This window comes from Nestor notabilis, unplaced genomic scaffold (assembly GCF_000696875.1).
Source record: "Nestor notabilis isolate BGI_N333 unplaced genomic scaffold, ASM69687v1 scaffold25921, whole genome shotgun sequence".
NCBI lineage: Eukaryota > Metazoa > Chordata > Aves > Psittaciformes > Psittacidae > Nestor > Nestor notabilis.
The window spans coordinates 4,224-5,660 of record NW_009913736.1 but is presented as its reverse complement, the minus strand read 5'-3'; the positions used below and the strand labels follow the sequence as shown (position 1 = coordinate 5,660).

Genomic DNA, 1,437 nt, shown 5'->3' with positions numbered 1-1,437 from the left:
ACGGCTGGTCGTGCATCTCGCTTGATTTCCACATGAGAGGGTGCCCGGTGAGCTGCGGCTCTTCCGTGCTCAGCAGGGCGAAGCTTGGTGCACTGAATTGAACCCCCCTGATCCAGGCTTCCCTCCTGCCCTGCCTTGGGGTCCTACATCCCTGGCACTGTTCAAGGCCAGGTTGTACAGGGCTTGGAGCAACCTGCTCTAGTGGAAGGTGTCCCTGCCCGTGGCAGGGGTTGGGACTGGATGAGCTTTAAGGTTCCTTCAACCTAAACCATTCCGTGATGATTCTGTGATCTCCCTTAAGCAGCCAACAAGCTCCTGGAGCAGAGGAACGTGGGGCTGGGAGTGTGACACCAGCCATCAGCAGACACCTGCTTTCTCTGACCATGTTGAAGGATGCAGGCACAGTGAGAGGTGCCCTTTTTCCCACTCCTCAGCTGTGGGAGGCTCTGGAAGCCTCCACAAAACGTACCTGTCTCTATATACGTGCACCTATAGTACATTGTGTGTGTATCTGCGTCTGTACTTTGGGCCTTACTCCCCAGCCATGCGCTGCGGGAAGAAAGCAAGAGCGATCTGGGGGGAAGTGAAAGCCACAACCATTGTCTGAGGGCAGGTGATGTGCAAAGCACAGGGGTGACAGGGACCCAGACCAGCAGAAATCACGTTATTCAAATGAAGGTGAGGTTTGGTTTGCCCCCCCGGGACGCTTACTGTGAAGGTGGAAGCACTGAGTACCCCAACGCCAGACGCACACGGCAGTTTTTTTTGAAAACCCACGTTGGTACCCGAAGGAAGCGGGGGGGGGAGCCTCACCGAGGCACTTGGCTGTTATTTATCCCTGTTGTGCTTTCTGCTGAGCATTAATTCTTACAGAAAAGCCATTAACAATATGCAAAGGGTTCTAACAAGCAGCTATTTCTGCACAGGGGGGGAGAAGCCGCTTTCACAGGGCTCCATGAAGCCCCTCTCGGGCTGTAGGGGTGCTCGTGGTCCCCATGACGTGGCTCTGACCCAGAGTCTTCCTCTGTCTCCTTCACAAGGATGCCGACTCCTCCGAGCGGGTCCTCATGGACATGCGCTGGGGCCTGGTTCCCTCCTGGTTCAAAAAAGACGACCCCTCCAAAATGCCGTTTAACACCTCCAACTGCCGCAGCGACAGCATGCTGAGCAAGGCCTCCTACAAGGTGAGCTGCTGCTGGCTTTGTGTCCAGCTTGGAGAGATCTTGTAGTCAGCAAAACCAGAGCTGGAGCATCTCCCTGGTGAGTACCAGTCACCGACTGCCATCTGTGCAGGGTGTGAGTCCCTGTACTGGGGCTGTGTTGAAATAGAAGAACTGAAGCTGCTGGTGAAGCATCTTTGATCACAGCACTGGTGGAGGTGTTTGGGGGACGCCATGAGGGAGCGGCTGGGCTCGTCCCCGTCCTCCCTCCCAGCCT

General features: G+C 55.9%; 1 protein-coding gene across 1 annotated transcript in view; it reads left to right on the top strand.

Annotated features, from left to right (window-relative positions):
- Window positions 1–1,040: 1,040 nt before the first annotated feature.
- Window positions 1,041–1,437, top strand: part of HMCES (5-hydroxymethylcytosine (hmC) binding, ES cell-specific) — a gene marked incomplete at both ends in the record, with an annotated part of 2,517 nt that continues 2,120 nt past the window's right edge. Inside the window, 2 exons of the mRNA XM_010023342.1 lie at window positions 1,041–1,228; window positions 1,404–1,410. Of these exons, the coding sequence (XP_010021644.1) occupies window positions 1,041–1,228; window positions 1,404–1,410 (195 nt within the window). The remainder of the gene's footprint in view (window positions 1,229–1,403; window positions 1,411–1,437) is intronic.